The 23,098-nt window shown below is 35.1% G+C and overlaps 1 protein-coding gene across 2 annotated transcripts in view; it reads right to left on the bottom strand.

The window, feature by feature from the left end:
- Positions 1-2,363: 2,363 nt before the first annotated feature.
- The window catches only part of LOC108364012 (uncharacterized), a 31,860-nt gene continuing 11,125 nt past the window's right edge, over positions 2,364-23,098 (bottom strand). The window contains exons 2-5 of one of the 2 annotated variants that reach the window (XM_017617555.1): positions 20,496-20,786; positions 20,070-20,412; positions 12,051-12,251; positions 2,364-2,710 (exon numbers count right to left, since the gene is read on the bottom strand). In XM_017617555.1, the coding sequence (XP_017473044.1) occupies positions 2,694-2,710; positions 12,051-12,251; positions 20,070-20,412; positions 20,496-20,786 (852 nt within the window). In that variant the 3' untranslated portion in view covers positions 2,364-2,693. Of the gene's footprint in view, positions 2,711-2,762; positions 4,395-12,050; positions 12,252-20,069; positions 20,413-20,495; positions 20,787-23,098 lie in introns of those variants that run through there. The other variant, XM_017617554.1, reaches the window with a different exon arrangement.

Genomic DNA, 23,098 nt, shown 5'->3' with positions numbered 1-23,098 from the left:
TACTTTCGAAAATAATTAATGTACTTGATATGGAAACAAATTTTGGGGTTTAGACAAATTCGTTGGCATATTACATACTCGCGGGGAAAAATCGGAATTACCATATTCTTAATGGCACTGCTCAAAAAAGTCAAACATAGTAAATAGCGACAGTAAAATTTACACAAAAAGAAATCTATATATTTGCGAAGCCATGGGCCAAATATAGTAAAACTGCATTTTTGTTTGTTTTTCTCCCTGACGTCTTTGTTTTTTTTAAAGAAATTTGAAATTTGAAAAATGTGATGACTTCAAAAAGTTATATAAAAAATTTTGCGAAAGGTAGAAAAACAGTTTGAATATCAGTGAAAGGAGTAATATACACTCGACCACATCCTCGAATTTCGTCATTTTCAATACCTAACCTGGTTAACAAATTTATATTTTTTTTTAATTCTACTCAATTTTCTGATCCATTTGGTACTCATATGGTTGAAAAAAATTGTTTATTTTGAAGCGATTTTTTATTTTTTACTACACATTTTCTGGGCTTTTGCACGCAATCGGAATCGTGAGGGGCCAACCCTTCTTGCCGACCTCTGGTCACGGTTGCTATTTTGGCTGAAATTTACCATTTTTGGTCAATTTTTTCCAGTTTGGTACACTTGTGAATAACTTTCAGATTTGTTACATTTTTGAAATTTGGTAAAGTGAGGTAATTATTACTTACATCACATATATTTCCTTGTTTAAAGGTGTAACACTTCTGTGAATTCCAACAAGCATATCAAACAGCGAAATCTACTATCACTGCAATATACCGTTAAACCCGGGTTATTCAAAAGGCGCCTTCCTTGATATTTCAGCAGTGTTTGATAGCGCATCATGCGAAGAAAAATCCAAGGCCATGACAAGAATGAATGTTCCTAATACTCATCTACGTGGTGGACTGCGATGAAGCCTTAAAACTGACGGATAAGTGGCGCTCTGAAAAGGGTATTCTAATAAACCCACTAAAGTCCACCAACGACCCCTTGACCACAAGACGGAAAGTCAACTTAACTTAACCCTCATCGGGAATTTCGGAAATTGGATATCGTCAGACGCGAAATATCTATGAATAACTCTGAACAAAAGGCCCAACTGGAACCTGGAACAACGCTATTAGAGACGTAATGGTAAAACATAGGGGATATCTCGCCCAAACTGACGTTTTGATCACTCATTGTATGGACAAAACCGATTATCACATATGTAGCACTGGCCTAGTGGCCAAAAGTCAAGCGAACTGGTTATGGCGCTGGGGAAGTTTACTGATGAGTCTGTGCAGCCATTACAGGAGCCATGCGCACCTGCCCAACGAAAGAACTGGGAATCTTTACCCCCATACTTATTGACAACACCGGAACGCTTTGCGTTTCAGAAGCTTCGTGAACACAAGACTTAGAGACTTTCATAAGCGATTGATGGTTTTAAAACCACTCCTTGTGGATCAAACCCACAGACAAAATGATACCGTAACTAGCCCCACAAGGTAAAAATTCTTGAAAGGGATACTGTCAGAGTGTGGTATGCTGGTGATGTGTGCTCGAGGTTGGCAATGCTGGTACCGGGGACGGACAGAACTAAAATTACTTGGGTCAGAACGGGTTTTATATGGTCCCAATAGAGTTATGTAGCCTTTCTGAGCTCCTAAGGGAAAATGCATCCTGAAAACTTTATAACATCCTCTAGGGCAATCGTGGAATGATTTCTGGATTTTAGTCGAGAAGATTTCACAGACTACCTGACAGGACTTGAAGTTCTGCCTAAAATTAGGAACATGGCATCCTATAAAATGCCTAATTTCATAAATGCCCTAAGGATGGAGTAAATTTGTGTGTGGCCAGCTCACAAAACACTCAAAAAATTGGCTCAATAAAAATGTATCAAAATGCATTGGAAAATATCTAACCAATGAAAAAAAGAGTTCAAAGACATTTTGGTAAATTTTTTCTGTTTTTGTACTCTTTTTGGTACGCAAAAAAAGAAGTAAGTGGCAACCGTACCTGTGGTAAGTTCTTTTTACGAAAACTCTTTTTAATACGAGTACATATTTCCTCTTTTTAGTTTTCATGTTTACCTACATACATAGATATTTGATTTTTAAGATTGTTTGCTATTATAGCCACAGTGCGCCGTCGCAGAAGCTTTATCAGCAGTAAATACGATGGCCTTCAAACTGTTTTGATTCTTACACAAGGTACGCTAAAGTAGTGTGCGGCGAATATGTATTGCCTACTTTCAGGCACTAAAAGAAAAACAACTCTCCCTTTTTATATATAGTATATACATACATACACATTTCATCATTTATTGTACAATATTTACGAACAATGAAGTAGCAATACATGTAACTATTTTTTAAACAGAACAGCACAATATTAAAATAATAAATACTTAAACCAACAAAGATGCAAAAAATACGTAAATAATCGAATTTAAAGGTTTTTAGTAAAAAGAAAGGGACGCGAAAGTCGGCTCCACATATACATAAGTACGCAGGCGAGCAGAGCAGAGGCGATTCGACATCAGGCTGTTGCGGTCCAGATTAACAGAAAGTGGCAGGCAAGCGAAAACATGACACCCACGTTATGTATCCTGGATTCCAGTTGTATATAGTTTATAAGATTTTCGTGTAATTCATTGGAACTTGAAACAGAGAATGCACTTTACTACTGATAGTAGAACTCTGTAAAGAAGATGACGTTTTAAAAAGAACTATTTATGTAAGTAAATGGGTTGTAAGAATTAGTTAAATGAAGCACTTAAAGAAGTGAGGTTCGGCTGAGGATGACGGAGCAAAAACTAAACTAAGTGCGGGAGTGAGATAGAAGGAGAATTTAGTGTGAAAGTGCAGAGTTAACGATAGGAGCTACAGGTGTAAAATGGTTGGGTGACATACGCAAATAAATGCCAATATTAATATCTTTTTTTTTTTCAAAATCTCTTTGTAATTACATACTTTCAAAGTAAGAAACTAGATGAATACACTCTATCGAATTATGTTGTTGTCAATACATACATATGTAGATATATTTTTGTTATTTTTTCTTTTCAGACCTACTACTAATGACTGACGGTTTTATTGACAATAAATATATTTGTTTCGATTATTATCGACAACTGTTCCGATAAATGCAAAGCCATTCATTCACTTAAGCTACTTTACATGAAATTGTAGTGTAATTAAATAAATAAATAATAAATAAATAAATATATATGTATAAGAAAAATGCAATTTGTAATGCTTTCGTTGTGCTCCTTTAACCCAGTGTGGGTAGGCCGATCGCTACGCCGTTTCACTTAAAACAACAACATGCGATTGAACATGAGCGGATCATTTATCTCGTAGTCGTGGTGGTTGAAGTACGGCCCCAGTTTGGACTGTACCTTGAGCGCTGTAATCGAAGAGCCCGACGGCACTTGACGTCGCACCTTGTAGGCAGAGGAGGAGGAGGAGGACGAGGCGGAGGAAGATGACGCAGCCGGCGCATGTTGTACGGTAAGTGAAGGTGCCTGTTGAGCTGCATATGCGACAGAGTGTTGTTGTGCGGCGTACGTATGTGACGGCGCTGCTACCGCAGCTGATGGTGCGGAGCCGGACGCTACTGCCTGCGGTCGTTGTGGTTGTGATGGTGGTGGTGGTGGCACATATGTTGGCCTATATTCATTATCAGCCTTATTTTGCGCTGGATCGAAGTATATATGCTTTGTTTTTTGCACAGAAGGTGCCAGATATTTGAATTGATTGCTTGACTTAGCTGCCGTTCGTGGATCTACTTTGTAGACGCTCTTCTCAACGGCAAAATGTTTACTCACGTTAGCTTGTGTGGTACCACGCCGTTTGGCCACCTCTAAAGCTGCAATAATGGGTGTCAGATCTTTCAACGCGCTGCTTGTTGCATGATAATTGTTGTAGTGATAACCGCCACCCTGATTGCCATTGCTAGCTGCTGGTGGATTCGTTGGCCGATAGTCATAACCCTCATTTGGGTGCTTTTGTATGTAAATCTCCTCCGCCGTTTGCTTCTTAGCCATTTGGCGATAAATGTCCGCAGGATTTTCTGGCGCATTACCTGGCCGCTGGCCATATGCTGCTGTTATGGACTCGGTGTGTGAAAGGGACTCCAGTGGTCCCAAATCATTCTGCAAGCCATATGTATGCAAGTCAGCGCTCTCATTTGTTAATTCAGCACCTGGGCCGGTGTGTGGCGAGTGGCTGTGTGTGTCCAGCACGACTGTTTTCGATGCGGTGAATTCTGTTTTGCCATTAGGCAGCAGGCTAAGGATTTCTTGTAGTTGCGCAGCAGCTTTGCGTGTATCCGCTTCGCTAAGTTTCTGATGGCGGCCATAAATGTTGAAGTCATCGTTTCCTGTAGGTTTTTGCGCACACCGATGAGTGTGTTTTTGTGTGGTGTGTATGTGTGCGTGGCGTTTGTGAATTAATGCGTTGCCGTTGTTGGTGTGATGTTGCAGTTTTGATTGTTTGTGTGATTTTATGGAAAACAGAAAGCATTAAAAACAAATTCAATTTTATTTCAGTACGAGTAGGTATTATTTTGTTGTGTAAAAATTTCATTTGCATGTTGTATGTTTGTGAATACCTAGGAATGTGTGTATGTATGTATAAGTAAATTGCNTAAAAACAAATTCAATTTTATTTCAGTACGAGTAGGTATTATTTTGTTGTTCAAAAATTTCATTTGCATGTTGTATGCAAGCTCTATATGTTTGTGAATACCTAGGAATGTGTGTATGTATGTATAAGTACATTGTGTGCTTACTCACTCATATTTTGGATGGAATTGTGATGGCCGATAGAGTATGAATAGAGTGAATAAGGGCCAGTTGCTCAATGTGTGTTTACCACTAACTGCAGGTAAAACATAGTTATCGACGTGATCCGCTCCAGAACATATAACAGGGAGTCGATAGTGATGTTTAACCTGTAGTTAGTGTTAACTAGACATTTAAAAAGTGGCCCTTCGAGTTTAGCGCTTTTATTGATATGTACAGTGTTGGTAATGATTACAGAATAATGGATTTGTATGCGGCTGTGGGTATGTGTGTGTCTAAGTTTTGTTACATTTAACACTTCCTAGAGGTCATATTTGCGGAGTCGGGGCTTATGTACAAGAAGATTTACATACTTATTTGTACAAATTTGATGCGACATATTATACAAATTTCATTAGTTTTGCATCAAACAGTGATTAGTTCGTGAAGATAAACTTAAAATTATTTATTAGTATAAGCGACACAAACTTTAAAATTCACTTATAATTTCGACGAACCCCTCTGCAATAACGGGACTGAATATTAAAAAAACCATTACTCTTTACTTGAGTAATTCTTAAGAATTAGACATAGATCAGTTAAGGATTAGAAACGTGAGACACTTAAGGGTTTTTTTCTTTATTTGAATTGTGTCGTTATTGCAGAGGGCCATCGATATGAGTATCTATGATGAAATATAAAAAAATATATATACAAATTTGGGTGAGCGGACAGGCACATGAATTTATAAAGAAGCGCATTTCGCTGTTAAATTTGTGGTGGAGAAGAGAACTCACTGTTAATTACTGTCGACCGGCACGTGGGATGACCGCCTCGACGCAATCCGCATCAAAGCGAAATTATTTAACGTCTGGCTCATTTCCGTCCACGCCGGATGGGAGAAAAATACAAGGCAAGGCGAATGTGTACAAGGTGGTGTTACTGGCGAATTTTGATTTTCGTCGCGGTACTTCTGAATGTCAAAACGATGTGTTTGCGAATTTATATTACAACAAACACAGTAACACCACCTTGTATAAATTCGCCTTGGTACAAGGCAACCAGAGACATCGCCTAAATCTTGCTTGGCGATTTAAAGGTTAGGGTGGATTGACTTCGCCGGGGGGCAATGAAGTCTGCAGCACTAGGTTTTAGCATAAGAAGATATATTAAGCCACATGGCTCTCTTCGTATCGAAGAATAAGAAACCAAAATTAACCATACTGTGATGACGGCAGAGAACTTCGTACGATAAGAAGCACAACTATTGCGGACACGCAGCATCTTCAGCACTCGTCTCTCGCACATGCATCCTGAGCATACTTGTCAATGAATCTATATATGCGATTAGAGCAGCCAAATTTTCTCTCCAATACGTACTGTCGTAAAAAAAATAAGTCGGATTTTAGCAAGCTCAAAAGAACAACCCCAGAAAGGAGACTATCTGGTAAATTTCTTGTGATTTAACCAAATATCCTACCAGACATTTCAGTGAAAGCTCCTATGAGCTCCTCAAAGCCGAATTGTCAAACCTACCCGAAACTTCTGTATTTTTGTTTTGTTTTATTAACACACTTAAGCGGCATGTGTGTGCTTAATTGTTGATTAAAAGAAACATTTTTTCAACGTATTAGAGTTTTGGGAAGTTTCGTCTTGTCGGGACTCTCAGGCTAAGAAATATAAAGAAGCTGCAGAGAAAAAGATGCCGGATCGATATTGGGGACTGAAGAGGGAAGCCAAATGTTTTTGCGAATTAACAAGAGATGCCAAAATACATGAGTGCAAAGAGCTTGAGTGGTTGGCCAATTAGAAAAGCAAGGTTTCAAGGCAGGAACGAATTTATGTAAGAATAACAAGACCGTTCTAGTGTACTGTGTCCAGAGTGTGCTTACACTATCGACAGCGATGGAATCTATGTATGTTCCTAACCAATTATAACGAAGTACGAATATCCATTTTCCAAGTTAGAAAACAATCAAGCTGCTGGAGATGACGGCCTGCCAGCTGAGCTATTCAAGTACAGCAGTGAAGAGTTGGTGAATATATAAAATCTTATGCAACTGGCGTTCTGTATTACACCCGTCTAAAGTAAGTTAAGCGGTTATTGCACTGATGAAGAAGAAGGTTGTTCGTCAATTTTCTCTATTTTTAACCTACTTCAAAAAAAAAGGGGAATGTTATCTATTCCTCGGAATATATTCAATGGAAACATTTTCGATTATTCTATTTTTATATTTATGATTTTTGTCTTTTAATAACAAAATTCAATACATCTTCATGTTGATGGTCCTCTTCCATAACGACACAATTCAATATTTCAAAAATAAAAACTCTTGCTACTGTTAGCTGGTTCTTCTTTCTAATCCTTCTCTAATCCATGTTCACACCCTACTAAAGTAAGTAGTAGTAAGGATTGGTAAAGTAAGTACTAAAGTTTAGATATAGTTTACTGTTAATAGTTTTATTTTATGTTTTGGTCATGACTTTATAAGCATTGTTACTATATGAAAACTATATAAAATAAAATCGGTTTATCCGTTTTTTTTTTAATTTCAAAATCGGGAACGGTTCTTTTGAAACTACCATTTTCCGAATAACTCGAAAACCGGTTTTGGAAAAAAGGGGAATAATCGAACACCCTAATGTATACATAAGCCCTTCTGTGCACATCGACTATGCGATCGGTCTTTTTTCGCCACACATATTTTACATATACATATACTTATATCGTACAATGAACAACTACATAAATTTTTAGTTATGAATAATGCATAATTTAAATAAACAATATATAACTTATGTATACATATTGACACTTTTTCTTAATCTCTTTCGTGCTTTTAAATTTACTTTGTAAAAAATTGCATGAGAAACACTTAAAATACAAACACCGGAACTATGCTTCATTATTAAAATAAAAGTACATAAACAAATTTAGCTTTCGTTTGAAGCGATAAAATTTGAATAGAAAAAAAAGATAGCAAAAAATAAACAAAACCAAAACCAAGAGCAAATGCAAAACGAAAACCTCCAGCTTTTTCATCTAACACCCTAATTCTGATACATATTTCAATTACCAAATTGTTTTACTTTTTCAATCTGACACTGGAAGGCGTCCTAATAAGCTGCCAATCTAAATCGCAGCGGTTGTGGTGCTCAATAACAAGAGGAAAAAGAAGAACTGTCTTAATTAAGGTTGTATTTAAATTTTTAAACAAGTGGCAACCCTCCTGAGTTTAGTCGATTCATACGCATATTGTAATAATTGAGTTAACTATTTAATTAATTTGAAATAAATTGTTTAATATGTGGCAACTACTTTTGAAAAAGTAAAACCCTACTTATTAATTTGACATCTTGTTTTTGAAAATGAAGCGAACTGAAAAAAAAATCACTTCGCTTATTATCTATGTATGCAGATTCTCCATTGCTGGCCTACCAGAAGTACTCGCTGAGTGGAGAATGTGGAGAAGATATTAGACTGAGACCGAAAGATATGAGACAACATGATAAGTGACGGAGACCCTAATACTTGACGCTACGTGAAATATGTACATTCAGTACCCCCATAACTTTACGCGCATTTTTGTGTGTCGTTAACTTTTGTTAAATATTTAACCCAGTTATGTGCATTTTATTTGCCAAGTATTAGTAGTTAGTAGTTGTTGGTGGTATTTAATTTAATCATGGCACACTGGGTGTGCTATGTACATACATAACTAAAAAGTAAAAAATAAAATTTATAAAAATTTAATTGCTTCACTAAAAAAACAAAAATAGTAAAGAAAAATCAATTTAATTTACTGCCACTACACAACTAAAGATTGAATTGAATGCGTTGACCGATCGTTGAATAATAATCAGCGTTGCCGAAAATCACTTCCTTCCACGCGGAAGTGCCAGATTAAATAAGAGTTTCAATTTTTAATTTGAAGCAACCAATGAAATTTGCATCTACATATGTAACAATATTCATGTGCATGTATGCATATGTATAAAAATGTATGTATAACTAAATGCTTATGTTAATAACAGCGTTCACACATGGCGTACAAGCTATGCAAAATTGTTAACAATTTGTAAACTCGATATGACAAACGAGTATAAAAACTCGCAACTGCTACTAACCACTACCTAAAAATTATGAATAAAAATACATAAAGATATGGGTATATGCAAAATCGGATATTTTGTATGTATGCATTGCGCACCAATTACGCCAACAACTAAATGTTTTTTTCTATACTTACATTAGGGCGGGTCGAAAATCTACTTTTTTTTTTTAAACAGGCACAATTTTTAGAAAAACTAATTAGTTTACTTAAGTTTATGCATACAATACAGAAATTGCAAATATAGGAAGTTGACAGAAATTTTTGTTCAACATTTTTTGTTTTTGTAAATATCGATCGAGTAATTTTTACTAAAGTTATATCGAAAAACTTACGTGGATCTCTAATTTTATTCTACAAAAACTTTTCTTTGATTGTGTAAATAACTCGTAAATAAATGAACCAGATTACAGAAAAGTGTGCCAGGGAGTGACTTTTTTCGTTCAAGCTGATTGCAAAGCAATATCGTCCAATTGGAGAGTCCTCAAAAGGATTTCCCGGGATAAATTAAAGACTATTGCATTTACCTACAGCCACTTTTTCACATAATGGAATTAACTAAATTATTTATATCCAAACACTTATTGCACCCCCTACTTTCATATAACGGCAAATTTAGAAAACGCGAAAAATGCGCATCTTCGGTGATTAATGAAACCATTCCGCTCCAATTTTCAAGATTGCATAAATGGACTTAAAACGGGCGTTTCTCACCCCAAATGTATTTCGATAATGTATGTACTTATGTGCTTGAAACCACTATTGTCTTATCAAACGATTCCTAATCTTCGACAATACGTTTTTGATTTCATTCACCACAATTTTGATAACTGACCAAATCGGCGTGACCAAGTCCATAGTGCTTTTAATTTTATATAAACGTCCGAAAACATAAGACCATTTGGAATAAATCTCGTCTCACTTTTTTACATTTTTCACTTGGTTGCTGAGGTAAAGAAGAATTGAAAATTCATAAGGGAAAATTATCGTTTTTGTAAGTTTTATCTTATGGTGATTTCGTTTCTACCAAAAAAATGTAACCTTTTGATTGTCCTTTTTCTTTTCCTGTTCAATTTTAAATTAAAGGCAAAGGGTGAGAAAATTTTGTGTCCGTTTATTAAAATGTCCAACTCTTGTAAAGCAAAGATGACACATTTACTGCCCTGCTAATCTTTGTCAGGGGAGATGGTTGTCCTGAAAATTAGATGGTTGTTTTAAACGACAATATTATGAAATGCGTGAGCTAGACAAGGACAAGAAGGCAAAGACATGCCTTTTTGCAGGGTTGAGTGTAACATCGAACACATTTTTGGGCCACATATTTTGGAAGAGACGAAATCACCATTAATATTTTAAAAATATTTAGTCTTGTGAAAAATTATATATGAACTTGGGATACTAAACTTCATAACCTTTAATTTGATATATCGTCCTGTTTATAACAATTAACGCATTTCATAGAGATTACGAGCGAGAAATTTAATTTTGTTTTTAAATTAATTTTTCGTGCCCAATAACAATTGGCTTAGACCCAAGGCAACATAATATTACTCTTTCAAAACCGTCAAATGCCTTTTATTTAACCCCATACAAAGTCGGCACAGCCTAACCTACATACATATGGATGTATGTATATATGTATGTACATCTATATTTACATGCATCTTTTATGAGTGCATTATAGTAGTTGAAGCGTGAAAACATAAAAATTTATATACATATTAATAAAATAAAAGTAATAAGCAAACTATTAATTCGATACTTGATTATACAAATTTCCGCTATAATGGAAAACCCATACTGTTCACAATACCCGACACCAACAACAATTCAAAAGAGATATGCAAGCAGTTTTTATAGGCACACATACACATAAGCGTGCACATAAAGTCCGGGACAAAATGATAGCACCTCAAAATTCGGACCAGTTTTGACAATTTTTTAATGTTAATTATTATAAATATTTTTTTAAAAAAAAAATCATAGCTCATTATCTAACAAAAACCATATAAATCCGAATTTCACGTTTTGTACAGAAATTAGAAAAAATTCCATACGATTGAATAAAAATTCCAAGGTTTTTATTTGAATTCGTTGAACAATTTTTCGTATGCAGTTTTATAGTTTACTAAATATTAATATAATAAAGTGCAAGTTTGAAGTGAAAAGTTCCGTTGAATTTTGATTTTTTTCTTTGCTGATGATCACACATTTGCTTCCATATAAGTAAAGTGACAACAACGAAAGTAAAAAAAAGTATCTAAAGCTTAAGGGGTTTTTTCAGAAACTTCACATCTGCACATTATCATATTAAAATTTAGTGGGTTATAAAACTACTTACATACCCATGTTAAATATTTGCAAGGTTTTTATTGTAAACATTTGTTTGTTATTTTTTATAAAAATATGGGTAATGTTTTAACCAAAACCGTATAAATCAACCTTTCCGCATTTATACAGAGCTTTCAACAAATATTATTTTAAATTTTGAACTTTTTGTTTTGAGTTGTTAGAAAGTTTTTGGATATGCACGTTTACAGCCTATTAAATTTTAGTACTATGCAAAAAAAATAGATATGTATACATATATATATTAAAAATCTATGCGGTTTTTTAGCTGCTTAAAACTTTTACTATATTTAACAACCTATAAAACTGCATACCCAAAAATGTTCTAAAAATTTAGACAAAATTTTGATGAAATTTATTTTAATTTTCCAAACCTCTGTATGAAAATATTTAGTGTGATTTGTATGTATTTTACGTATTTATAAAAAGGTAACAAAAAAAAATTTGAACTTTAAAAACCTTGTAAATATTTAACAAAAACTAACAGGCACACGCTTTTGCACTATAGTACATACTAGAAATCCAAATTATAAAGAACAAGCAAATAAAAAAAATGTGCAGAACTGGTCAAAATGTTGAGGTGCCATCATTTTGTCGCGGGCTTTATATGTGTAAATTGGAGCTTTGACTACAAGATTTGCCGACAGTGCAACATTAACCAGCAGGCGCTCCGCAAGTGGGGCAACAAGACGACGATATGCAACAGCTCATGCAAATCTTATTTCCTTAGCTTTTAATTTTTTTTTTATATTTCTTTTTTTTTTATTGCTTGCTTTCTTTGCAACTACGAACCTTCATTGGCATAGCCAGTGGGCAGATAATTGCTAGCGGGCGCTTCAAATGCCGCATGTCCGCTGCTAAACGGTGCGCCACCGCCGCTGTAACCGCCCGTCCCTGGTGGCAAGTATTGATGCGTTGCTGAGCTATAGGTTGGCGGCTTTGAGGGGGGGCCATAGTTGCTGTGGCCGGGTGGTATTTCGTATGTTGTAATGGCTGCAAAAAGAGACGATGAGAAAGATGACAATAATAAAATGTGAAACAAAATATATTTAATAATAAAATTGTTATGAAATCTAATACAGATACATATGCATGATACATATGTTACGCACATACAGTATGTAAGTATGTTTGTGTGGCCAAAGGTGGATATGCAAAATGACAGTTTAAATTGATATGTGCATACGTAGTTATGTGAATATACATATGTACATAGACTGTATGTATAGTATGCAACAGATATTGAGTATTTATTAAGCAATATACTCCTGCATACATACATGCGTAACTGATAAACATTGGAAATCAAGTAACCTGAGCTCTGCAAATTTTCTACGATTTAACGACCATAAGTTGTGCGGTTTTTCACAACTATTGCAAAATCGATAATCTAATTGAAGTCAAAGCAAAGCAAAAAATCAAGGTAAATATATCATTTTTACTGCAGTTTTATTGAATCACTTAGTTTTTATTCTACTCAGCAGTAACGTTTTTCAATGCTGAGTTTAAAATAAATGCCGCCTGCAGCTTTAGCTTGAGCATCCGCTATTTTATGAGTTCAATTTTCCAATTCCGTTTGTGGTTTTTTTGCTACTTTTGCGCTCATTTCTACTAACAGTAATTTATAGCGATTGCAGGCGTTTGACATTTCCCATGTGATTTTTTTAACGGACTTTTAAAATTTTTCTAGGTTTTTTGTTTTGAATTGTGTGATTTTTATATGTTTGATTTTGTTAATTGACATCAAATTTTTTTGGAGTAGGTTAGATTGAGTTATTGCGGTTGCCTCACATTGGCATTAGGCTGTGAGATTTTTGCACTTTTTCCCAAACGGGTTTTCGGTAATCATTATGAGTAAATTATTTAAATCAGCAATTTATCATTACTTTATGATTTGGTTCCGCTTAAAAATATAAATTATTATTGATTTCATGATCATTTTTCTTCTGTGAAAAAATAAAACTCCATAGTAATTAACTTTCAGTGAAAAAATAAGAATCGTAAAATAATCATTACTTTTAATCGAAAAATATTAATTATTATTTTTAACCTTTATTGGTTAAACTCGAAAAATAAAAATCGTTGTAAATGGCGGTAGGACGTAAGAACGACGATTACAACTTGTTGATTTTGGTGGTTAAAATTTAAAAAATGATGATAGCCCGGTCAAGTTAGACATTCAAGGTTACAATGATTCGCATAAAGCTGCAAAACAATTTATTCAAGTTCAAAGGTCAAAAAAAAATTTATTTTCTTGCATTTTTTTTAGCAAAATCGTATGGTTTATCACAAAAAAAGGTGAGACAAAAGTGTAGATGTTATAATATTTTTCTTCTTACGAATTACCATTTCTGAAATATAGCGAATTAAAAAATTGTGGTCTCCATAATATGCAAATTATTTCCACTGTAGTTGTGGGGTAGTGTTTTGGGGGCGTTTTTTAACGTGTTTTCCGTGCGAGGCCTACTCCACGACTTCTTGTGGTCCTGTTTAACTAAATAATAATGCATGAAATACAAAACAGTACCATTGGAAGTGATGAAAGCGGTGTAAATAAGAAGTAATTAGAGAAAACTATTCATCTCGGTGCTATGCTTCAGCAGTGTGTAAACAACACGTGGCAACCACTGGAATTTTTCAGCAAAAAGCTACAGCCCTCTGTACAATAACTATCGACGAACGACCGTGAGCTGCAAGTCATCTACGAAGCGGTGAAACATTTTGGACAAATCTTTGAAGGGCGGCATGTGATCATACATATACACAGACCACAAGTCATTGCACACGCATTTAGGCAGCGCACTGAGCGAGGTTCACCTCGGCAGTTTCGTCGATTAGAATTCATCTGCCAAATCACTTCTGACATAAGGTATGTGTCAGGAAATAATTTCTGCTACTATATCAAATGAAGAACTCAATCTGCAAAACTTAATGATGCAAAACTGCAGCTACTGGTCAGCAATTCATCAGCAGCCTTAATTCTCCGAAAAATTCAGACTGTGACATTACCGCAGGTGTTATACATACGACCGTATGTTCCAGATCTGCTCTCACTTATTGGTACACAATGATCATTTTCTCGCCGTACGAGGCTCCATATAAAGCGATAACACGTCATGAAAAATACTTCATCGTGGACTACAGAGACAATCACACTGCTATTTAAGTAGGCAGGCCAGTATACATTGCTGAGGATGCTTCGATCGAACAGTAGTTATCGACCGGAACAACGACGATGACTTCACATCAGGCCGCAACAGTTAAATTAAAAAGCAATAAATTACAATGCAAATTATAACAAAAAAATATTCATAGTATTTTAATTACAAATTTGTAAATTTATTCCTTTTTTCAAATCAAGGGGAGTACTGTAGCGACTAGTGCCCCTACTTAATTGTTATATTATTTATTAATTTTTACTGATTGGTATAATAGGAGCGTTCCTTATCTCCCAGAAATAGTCGGAAAAAGTCCGAAGTACCTAGTCAGGTTTAGTCCAAAAAGCGTTCCTTAACTCGGAAATGACAGCAAAAATGAGAGAGCAACAGTCAGTGAGAGTGACTCTCATCAGTCCGAAGTAGTCAGATTTAGTCAGAAGAATTTTTTCTGGCAAAATCCTGAAAAGTGTCAAACTCAACTGAATTTAAATTAACGGAAATTAAAGAATACGCTAAAAGTGAGAATAATCTAAAAAGTAAAAGAAATGAATTGAAATTGGAAGGAGGCAAAAAATAATTGATATAGCAAGTGTTTATTGTGCTTGTGCTTGTGTGAATGTGTTTTGTACATACATTTCTGTTCTTATTTGACGTTAGTTTTGTTGTTGCCATTCTTTGGACTAAAAATTTGGTTTTTTGCGTTCCTTTACTTTTCCTGTTATTCTCTTTTAGTGAGCGCATTTTGCTTACGCTCTGGCATTTTGACACTTTTCAGATTTTAGTCCAAAAAGATAAGGAATGAACCTAATGTGGCAAGATTTTGATATTGCTTTTTGATATTCATGCTGATAAATTATTCTTCCCTTTTTTCGGAGATCGTCGACACAATAATACGCGCTCGTGGTTAACGTAAATTTTAAAATTAAAATAAATTATTTTATAATATTGAATTTTGAATAAATAAGTATTTTAAGTAAAAGCCCTAACCGCTACATATGTATACATGATAAAAAAATCTTTTTGAAATTTCTATGCTACTATTATTCTAGGAAATGTTCTTGAAACATTTAGCAATTTTATTCTCTTTCAACAATTCATGTTAACATTTTTTTAGTTTGGGCTGAATGCATTCATGCTAATTTAAAATTTTGGTGGAAATAGCTAAAATTTTACTATGAATATTTATAATTGCGAAATTCCTTTGAAATTGCAGCATATGAGTATAAACATAAATACATATTTGCAAAATTACTTGGTTTATAAGTTTGGAAATGCGTTTTGACGCATTGCAGTGTTTTGCTGCCTTTACATGAGAACACGAGCGATATTTGATTAGCGAAATAATTGCCAGCTGTCGGTGATTACTTATTGAAACGAAAAATAGTTTTATGTTGACATTTTGTCGAATTTCAATTAATTAATTCAATTATTAACTCTGATTACACAAAATCAACAACAAGGACGCATTTGCCCGCAGCAGATAGTGGCGACAAAAATCCTCCTAGCTGTAAAACTACGTAACTGCATATAGGCAGAGTTGGGCGGAGTGTAATGTGAACATGTGGTCGATAGCATAAAAACAAATTTGGAAACTAGTTGCTCCGGTTCCAGTTGTACGTAAGCAGTGTACTTTTCTTAACATAAAAGTTTGTTTATTTATGCGCTTTGCTATGCGCTTACTGTGTACACAAAATGGGTAGATAAACATATGTCTGCAGCAGTGTTGCCAGATTAAGGTTTTTCTAAAAATCTGTAAATTTCCGGAAAAACACTATATTTTCGAGCAAAAAACTGTAATCTTCAAAAACGAAGAGTTTTTAAAAGATTAAAGTTTTTCAATTTAAACATAAATAACCAACAATACACACATTTTGCTTTAATGAAATTCAGTTTCCGTAAATCATTGTGTTAATTTGTTTTAGTACGTCCTAAAGAAATGTTTAGTTCTTAAGGCAATGCCACACGAAATATAAAAAAATCGGGACGATAACTTTTTTTTTTTGTAGTTGCACGATTGGTACAATACAGCCATTTTATATTGAAAAATTTTATTGTTTACTTTTACTTGNAGGCAATGCCACACGAAATATAAAAAAATCGGGACGATAACTTTTTTTTTGTAGTCGCACGATTTTAAAAAATTATTTTTCATAATTGGGATAAAAAAAATATTTGAGCCCTCAAACGATTGGGATACGACTTACACCAAATTTTGGGCAAATGATCGATCATGTGACACTGGTTTTAGAATGCTGAAATTTCTAATTTATTTCTTGGCCTCTAAAAAATATTTGTTTAAATATACGCATATTAAGATAGGTAACCAGTTTCTTATCTTAATCATTTCAAAATTAACACACCATGTTAGTTAAATTAAACACTGCTTGTTTACTTTTACTTATCATATGTGTGGCGTAGGACAAATTTAAAGTTTGTTTGTTGAATTTTAAATACTTATAGTTCACAATTCCACAGTTTATACATAAAATGTCTAAAATTTGCTCCAAAAAAGTTTTATTTAAATTTACCAAACCTATTAAAATTCTAAGTAAAAAAAATATCCCTCTCCTGTCGATACAGAGTATATTACAGAAAATCTCGTCAAAATCCGTTCAGTAGTTTTCGAGATTACCGCGTACAAACAATCTCCACTTTCCTTTATACTATGTGTAGATTACAAAATAGCTATGACAGATATTTTGATTGCTGCCAGTTTCTGTAATTTAGCGGCACACTCTTAAAACTACACAGATGGGATGTATTTATTTGATCCCAACTTGCATGACCTCTAAAATGAACATTCTATTTGAAATCGTCCCAAAGTTATTAAAAAAAATAATTATGAATTTACCGCCTTAATAAACGTTTTAAAGCTAAAATTGTTCAAATACATGATTTATTGATTGAAATAAATGCAAGAAGAATGCTTTAGGGTTTTTATTTTCGGGCGAGGAGATTTGCTAATTTGTTTTATTCATATAAATACGTGGGAAACCTCAAAGCACCTTTAAATGCTAATCAATTTCAAACTACAAATATGTCCTTACTTTCGATATATTTCAGTTTGGGGGGGTGATTGGGAAAAAATTTAACCACCCTAATGTACATAAATAGATATGTGCATATGTGCATTTTACGGCACCTTAACTACTATCAGAAATCCTTATGAAAATGAAAGTTGTCGCTTAAGCAGCGCGAGGATAGCAAACAAATACTTAAAACAAAAACGACCAAGACTTGCCCACTACTCAATAAGCAGTGCAGCGAATAAAATGACCAACAAAAAAATGACATCTCTTTTGAGCAGCCAACCAAGCGAACGGACCACTTGCCTTAAGTTGGCATGTCCGTTGCGGTCCCAAGTAACTATTTATGTAGTACCGCGTTGCGTTGGGTCAATGCACGCCTAAGTGTTTGCTGTTTATGTGTGGATCTAGTTCGTCAATAATGTTCAAGTTTTTTATGAAACATATATGACACACATAAAGAAAACACAGCCACTCGAATATGCGCGTAAATAAATAGCTGTGGACTTATGAAGTGGATGCAATGCAGCTGTGTAAGATGTACTGTAGTACATACATATATATGTATGTAGAAGTCAGCAGCGAATGCAGTCAGTTTAATGTGGGCGGACAGTTGGAAGAGCATTACAGCAAGTGCGGCCGCCGCTGACGGCTCAATTATTATTTTGGCTTTTGTTATTTTTGGCCCTCTTTACTTCATTTATTTACTACTATGTATGAGTTGATAGAAATATTTTCCGAGTTTGTGGTCATGGTTGGTGCATGCTTTATCCCGGCAGTGTGGATTTATTACTAAAATTAGCTACTTTCAGCAACCATTCGGTGGCTAATAAATAAATGTCGGAATGATACACTTCGCTTATTAATAAAATTTTCAGGTTTATGTTTGGGTGTTGTAAAATATTTGGTTTACTTTGTCTGCTGTCAGTTTGCTTTCGTTTCTTAAATAAAATTTGTATTACCCGTAGCCGAATCCAGAAAAAAAATCCTATTAGTAATAACAGCTAATAATTTTTGAAACGAAAAAAAAACTGTGCTTATCTGGCGCCTCCTGAATGGTAGCATCCAATAAATATAAACCTTCAGCTATAGAATTAATTATACATATACGTATTCCATATTATTTTATGTATATTCTAATATCTGTACGACTGCTCGATATGCATCTCTGCCTATTGCTGTTCACATATTAAAATTTAGTAATTTTAGCTTTACTATAAGAGACATTCAAAGATAGAGTACTCACTAGGATGATATAAAATGGGCAATTTTAATGCTCTCACTGCAAATGATTATTCTATACCGAGAAAAAATACCATAAAATGCAATATGGGACCCATAAAATATCGTTAGTATTAATCATTTTTTAAATAAACAATTGGGTGTTATTACTGGAAGCCTCCTAAAGGGAAACAGAGTTTTTCTATAGACAAAATATTGATTTTCAAGGAATATATACCATTTATACGAATATCGTTTTTTTTCGATAACACCGATATAAGTATACTCAGATGCTATTATAAGGGAGGTGAGGCATTCCCCTACTCGCTTTGTGCCCGTTTAAGTAAATTACCTTACCGTCATTTCGCATAATAGCAGCCAATCGACCGTTTCCTTAGTTGCATCAATCTGTGTTTAGATACTACTCTAGTGATCCAGAAGAGTAAATTTAAAGTTGGGGAAGAGTTCACTGGAGATGACCACCATCGACCCTTCACTTCTTACGCCAAGCTTAGGCCCATCTGTGTTACTGGTCAGAGGTGCCTTCCTCCAATCACTGCTCCCCGTCCACTCATCCTTAAATGAGTTACTCGAAGAGAAAGAGCTATTTGGTGTCAGACTAGTGTCCAGAAATGACTTAAAATCATTGCAAAAATAGCAAATGAAAATTTCATACTTAACTGAATAATAAAAATTTCATTTTTCTCACCGCACGTAAGGGGTGTTTATTACCAGCTGATCGGTCCGCAACTTTTGCCTGATAATTGATAAAATAATAATTTTGGACGTTGATTTTTGTAAGATAAGGACGTTGCTACCCTGATCCGGGTCTAAGTTTACGGATGACACCGCAACATACCTACCGTAAGGCTCTGCCAAAAGTAGGGCCCTAAATAAATAATGTCACTGGTTCTCCTACTATATGTTTAATTTTCAATTTATATAAGCTATCATCCAGTCATATGCCCGTAATGACCATACATAATAGTCAATACACCTACTCGGGAGATAATTAGGTAGGCCTTCTTAAGCCTAGCCATTCCAAAAGGCTTACTTAAGAAGAGTTTTGAAAGTGTTGCTCTGGCTGCCTTCGAGAACGGCTTTCCCTCTTTATAATTTACCCGAAAGTATACGTTTATATAATATAGGAAATATCTGTATGAACCTTAAATTAATTCCATAGAAAAGCATAATTTTTATGAATTAAAGAAGCAACTGTAATAGACTTCCTGTGAAAGGCCTTCTGAAGTACGTCCTAAAAACGCACTTCAATTTGTGCCACTCCATACAGAAAAGAAAGCCGAAAGGAATGCAGAGTGGCAGGCGTCTTGACTCTCAGGAGGGCCTTTTGGGAGAGCTTTTTTCTCCACTTTTGCATTAAGTTATCAAACATAAAATATACTCACTTTCTGTGTGCACAACTGGACCAGCAGTGTGTTTAGTTCCGCCGCTGCCGCCCGACGAAGCACCCGAGAATGAGCTGAATTTGGCGAAAGGATGCACAGCAACAACAGCACCATAGCCATGTGAATTAATTTGCGCCGAATTGATGATAGCTTTGCCAACATCGGTGACCTTATCACCCGAAGCGGCAACCAAATTGCCACTGGCGCTCAACGCATAACCGCTACCCTTTATGAGTTGACCCTTCAGTGCTGTCACACCGCCGGTGATTGCCTTAACCGCTTGGAAAATAGTATTGAGCACTGATTTCTTAAACGACCATGGATTGTATTCTACAGAATTGCCCTGAAAATTTTTGTTGGAGAAAAAAGAAAAGAAATGAGAAAAGTGAACGTTGCGAAATTGTTGAACAGGTTATGGGCATATACATGAGCCGACTCGTATGATTTGTAGCTCTCGCCACCACTGCTACTACTGCCGCCCGAACTGCCCGACGCTATGGAGGCTGAGGCCTGTCCGATGCTCGAGAGTAGACCAGATTTCAGATGCGCTACATAATCAAAACTGCCAGAGCGTTTTTGTATTTGTGATTCGCCGTCTGTGGCGGCGTGATCGCTGTCGGGAAGCTCAACCTCCTCCAGTGAGAGGGATTTATCTTCACTCTGTGCGGGATAGCCGTGAGCCAGTAGAGGAAGCGTTAGCGCCAATATGTAGAACAGCTGCAAAGAAATATATCGAAGACATGTACTTAAGTAATGGAAATATTTGTTATTAAATCCTAACCATTATAGCATTTATGTACAGAAACAATATACATATGTATGTATGTATGGTATGTATGTAAAAATGGTTAATNAGTAGAGGAAGCGTTAGCGCCAATATGTAGAACAGCTGCAAAGAAATATACCGATGACATGTACTTAAGTAATGGAAATATTTGTTATTAAAATGTGAGTATTATAGCATTTATGCACAGAAACAATATACATAAGTATGTATGGTATGTATGTAAAAAGGGTTAATATGATTAATATTTAATACGGCGTTGTGTTAATTACCGCGCATGCGCGCCATTTCTTTTAGCTTTACTCATGGCATATTTTGAGCGAGTACAACGCCAAAATGCACATTACATCACTTCTGAAAGCTTTGCGAGGGGACAGAACCACCACTTATTTTCAATGCGCAGACGTTTTGTGAATGGCATCGCCTTTCTTTGCCACCTGCCTTCATAATAACCACAGTTGTGCGTGCTTCTGACTACATACACACACACTGCACCTCACTGCATTTCTAATGGGTTTTTTAAAAGTATTTTACAACAATAATAATAATCATAAAAGCTACATGCACTCAAAGAAAGTGAACGTTAATATTCATATCAATCGTACACATTTTCATGTCTTTATAAGTCTTAATTACTTTAGTAACTCTATTAAAAAAAAATTCGTAATACAAATCTGATATTTAAATTTGGAAATCACCGGCTACACACGAATGCTTACTTAATCTTTATTTGTAACTTATTGCTATTATATTTGCAACTTTATCGACATGGTCAATCGTTTGACATCAATTTAACGCTCGATTTAACACCAAAATTTTGTTACGTTAAATAATTGCATAATATTTTGTGTACAATAGAAAATCTTGTAATCTACAAATTTAGGCTTCCTAGTGGTAAAATGTTTCTCTTACTTTTTGATTTACTCGCATTTTCATAAAGGGGCTTTTAAGGGCAGGATGTCTTAACTGACCCTTATCGGGCTAATTTTTAGTTTATGCACATAAATCGTTTATGATCTTAAACTCCATAACTTTTTGCGGTAATATTACATGAGTACAATTGCCAAAAATTGTTTCGTAAGACGCAAGTTGTAAGAGAATTTTTTTAATCGGCTAAACAACGAAAATGAGCACAAGTATAGCCAGTTTCCAGAATTTGGCGTGAAAAAGAGGCTTCACCAGTTATAAGTTAGGGTCACCGAAAATTTATCTATAGTAAAACACAAACATCTTTTTCCAATACCAACGTTTGCGCCGTTTTTTTATTTGATGTCTATTCTATAGGCGATTTTTTAATATTGATTTTCGAATATCGAATAAACCGGATTTTTTTTTTATTGAATAGATTTTGCCATTTCATACAATTATTGACCTCTTTTTGAAGTTTTCAAGACTTCTACAAAACAGGTGCTACGAAAAAAAAGTCACGAAATACACCTGAAACAAAACCTAGTGTAGATTGTAGCTATAGTTTTTTTTTTTATTTTTGTTCGTAGGAGAGGGAAATGCTTTATACACTGGCCAGGGGCGCTAGTCTCTATACCAGAGATGGGCGCAGGATAGCGGTATACTGATTTAAAATTTAAAATATAAATCTACTCCACCAATGGGTTCCGAGTTGAATACTTTCAGAGCTGCTGCGTCGGTGCCCATTCGAACGATATGGCCAAGCCAGCGGAGCCGATGTATTTCAATTTGCTGCACTACCATGTACATATATGTCGTTGTAAAGCTTATACAGCCCATCATTTCAATCTTTCTCTCAAACACTCCAAGAGCCGCCTTATCGGATTGTGTCATTGTTAATGCTTCTGCGCCATACAACAAGACGGGCATGATGAGTGACTTATAGAGCGTGGTTTAGGTACGTCGAGAGAGGACTTTCTTCGATTCGGATTTCGAAAAAAAATTGAAAAAGCAACAAAGTCTAAGCAGTGGAAGTTATAGCAGCTATTTCAGAGATCACCACATCTCCTCATCAGACTTCGATTTTCTAGGCTTCAGCAGGGATCGAACCTGCGTACGGGATGTACATAGCTCAGTGGTTAACGATTCTGACTTTGAACATCGATTACGCAGGTTCGATCCCTGCTGAAGCCTAGAAAATCGAAGTCTGATGAGGAGATGTGGTGATCTCCGAAATAGCTGCTATAACTTCTACCGCTTAGACTTTGTTGCTTCTTCAATTTGTCCCAATAAACAATCGTGGTACAAAGCTCAATAAAAATATTAAAAATAAAAATGT

The sequence above is a fragment of the Rhagoletis zephyria genome, unplaced genomic scaffold, assembly GCF_001687245.7.
Source record: "Rhagoletis zephyria isolate East Lansing unplaced genomic scaffold, Rhagoletis_zephyria_1.1 Rzeph_scaffold_01437, whole genome shotgun sequence".
Lineage (NCBI taxonomy): Eukaryota > Metazoa > Arthropoda > Insecta > Diptera > Tephritidae > Rhagoletis > Rhagoletis zephyria.
The sequence above is the reverse complement of the archived record's forward strand: the minus strand, read 5'-3'. Positions and strand labels throughout refer to the sequence as shown.